This window comes from Ursus maritimus, unplaced genomic scaffold (assembly GCF_017311325.1).
Source record: "Ursus maritimus isolate PB19 unplaced genomic scaffold, ASM1731132v1 scaffold_9, whole genome shotgun sequence".
Lineage (NCBI taxonomy): Eukaryota > Metazoa > Chordata > Mammalia > Carnivora > Ursidae > Ursus > Ursus maritimus.
The window spans coordinates 80,307,525-80,310,312 of record NW_024427107.1 but is presented as its reverse complement, the minus strand read 5'-3'; the positions used below and the strand labels follow the sequence as shown (position 1 = coordinate 80,310,312).

The 2,788-nt window shown below is 67.5% G+C and overlaps 1 protein-coding gene across 1 annotated transcript; it reads left to right on the top strand.

The window, feature by feature from the left end:
• Window positions 1-2: 2 nt before the first annotated feature.
• On the top strand, window positions 3-763 carry LOC121101667 (transcriptional repressor scratch 1-like; the record flags this gene model as incomplete). The annotated part of the gene is given in 2 exon segments (XM_040625610.1): window positions 3-417; window positions 420-763. Coding segments are annotated over 2 exon segments (759 nt in total), but the record flags the coding sequence as incomplete, so codon positions are not given.
• Between the last annotated feature and the right edge of the window lie 2,025 nt (window positions 764-2,788).

Sequence of the window (2,788 nt, the reverse complement as noted above, 5' to 3'; positions counted from 1 at the left end):
CAGCCGCGGGCGGCTACATCAACGGCGACGCGGCCGTCAGCGAGGGCTACGCGGCTGACGCCTTCTTCATCACCGACGGGCGCTCCCGCCGTAAGGCCGCCAACGCTGTCGCTCCCTCCACAGCCTCCGCGGCAGCTCCCGACTGCGACGGTGGAGGCGGGGCCGGGGCGGGTGCGCGCGGCGCGGGGTCCGGGGCCGGGGTCCGGGGCGGCGCGCGCGCGGGGGTGAGCACGGAGGCGCGCGCGGGGCCCGGGGCTGGAGGCTCAGGGGGCCGGCACGCTTGCGGCGAGTGCGGGAAAACGTACGCCACGTCGTCGAACCTGAGCCGCCACAAGCAGACGCACCGCAGCCTGGACAGTCAGCTGGCGCGGCGCTGCCCGACGTGCGGCAAGGTGTACGTGTCCATGCCGGCCATGGCACGCACCTGCTTACGCACGACCTGCGCACAATGGCGCGCGTGTGCGGCAAGGCCTTCGAGGCCTGGCTGCTGCAAGGCCACATGCGCTCCCACACAGGCGAGAAGCCTCGGCTGCGCTGCGCACTGCGGCAAGGCCTCGCCGATCGCTCCAACCTGCGCGCGCACATGCAGACGCACTCGGCCTTCAAGCACTTCCAGTGCAAGCGCTGCAAGAAGAGCTTCGCACTCAAGTCCTATCTCAACAAGCACTACGAGTCTGCGTGCTTCAAGGGCGGCGCGGGCGGTGGTGGCCCCGCGGCCCAGGCGCCCGCCGCTTCGCCGCAGCTCAGTCCTGTGCAGGCCTAGGGCGGCGGTGCCTCCGCCAGCCTAGCCGGGTCGGCTCTCAGCAATACGGGCCCCCAGGGAAGTCTCGCCAGCGCTCGGCGGAGGGCGGAGGGCGGGCCCTCCTCACAGCAATAGAGGAGGGGTCCGCCCGCCCTTCCCGGCGCCAGTGGCCTTGTCGCCTTCAACGCAATAGGGGTCCTGAGGGGAGACCCACCCGAACCCCTCCTTTCCCTCCAGGGTGCCCCAGGCTTTTTCCCAGCAATAGGTCGAGGAGACCCAGAACCGAACCTCATCTCCGAGTTAGGGTCTCTGAAGACGGGGTGGGGTGAGGGGAGCACCCCCCACCTTCCCTCCTCTCTGCGCCCTGATCGCGTGCGAGACTCAGGTCTTCCCCACCCCTTTCCCAAGCCTTCCAAGGGCAGGCCTGGGGCCAGACGTCCAGGGAGCAGACCGCGGAGGAGCGGGGCGGGGGTGTCCTGCAGAGGCGTCCCTACTCCTCAGTCTTCGCTGAACCCCGGGAGTGATAGACGCGTTGGGGATCGGGAGAGGCGGACGGCGGCACCCTCTCCCTCGGGTTCTTTCTGGGCCCTCAGTCCAAGCCGCTCTCCCGCCCCCGCCTCGCACCCTCCTGCCAAATCCGAATTCTTCCAGCCCAGCTTCCCGGCCCTGTCCTTCATAACGAAATAATGACGCATATCGAATCGGCATGGACTTATCCGACCTCCTCAGACCCACTTCCGCCCTGCCCCGGGGCCCTCCCTTGTCCCTCGCATTCGGTGTTGAGGACGGATCCTGGGGCCCGGCAGGCAGGCCTGGGCATGGCCCATTACACACCTCTCTGTATTCGCTTTGGGGTAAAGCCCCCTGGGGGTTCAGGATGTCGGGTTTCTTTCTTTCTGTATTTGTACGTTTTATTTATGAACGGATTGCACTCGGGTCAGGAAGGGGCGCTGAGGCCCCCCATCCTTCCCTGCCGACGCCGGGGGCTTGGGATGTCCGGGAACACTTCCCGCCCCTGAACCCCGCTCCCTACCTGGGCCCCACCTCGAGCCCCAGGCCCTGCCCCCACTCTGCCAACTTTCGCCCGTCTATGCCAAAGCCTCGGGCGACCCCGCCCCAAGGGCCCGCCCCATTGGCCGCCGCCTTGTGACGTCACTGCATGCAGCTCCCAACCCTCCTCGCGTCCCCTTCCCGGGCGCCCTGCTCCCTTTCCTCTTAGTTAGTCCGATGCCGACTATAGAGCAATAATGCGCACTGCATGCGAAGCTCGCCGCCTCTAGAGTTACTGAGAATCAGGTATCCCTCCCCTCATCCACCCCATAGGCCCCTAGATCAGGACATTGCGCGGGCCGGACGCGCAGACTTCTCTTCCCTCCTCCTCCTCCCCACGGCAGATCCCTGCGGGTGTAATGGTTCCAGGGGCAGGGGCAGGTGGTTGCCCCCAAGACCCCTCCTTCAGTCACCATCACCCACCGACTGTTCATTGGGCACTCACTATGTGCCAGGCCCGCTGCAGAGTCGCCAGGGATGCAGCGACCTGCAGGGATGCATGTTCGCGACAGGGTCCATCAGGTTTGGGTGGGCAAGGAGGGCTCATATGCAGAGAAAGGCCTGGTCCCTAGACCCAACCCTCCGCCAGCGCCCGGGCGGAGGGGCCGGAGGGCGGGCCCCTCCTCACAGCAATAGAGGGAGGGGGTCCGGCCCCGCCCCGCCCGCCAGGGGCCTTGTCGGCCCCTTCAAGCAATAGGGTCCTGAGGGGAGACCCACCCCGAACCCCCTCCCTTCCCCTCCAGGGTGCCCCAGGCTTTTTCCCAGCAATAGGGTCGAGGAGACCCAGAACCGAACCTCATCTCCGAGTTAGGTCTCTGAAGACGGGGGTGGGGTGAGGTGGGGAGCACCCCCCACCTCCCTCCTCTGCGCCCCTGGATCGCGTCGCAGAGACTCAGGTCTTCCCCACCCCTTTCCCAAGCCTTCCAAGGGCCAGGCCTGCGGCCTAGACGTCCAGGGAGCAGACCGCGGAGGAGCGGGGCGGGGGGGGGGGGGCCC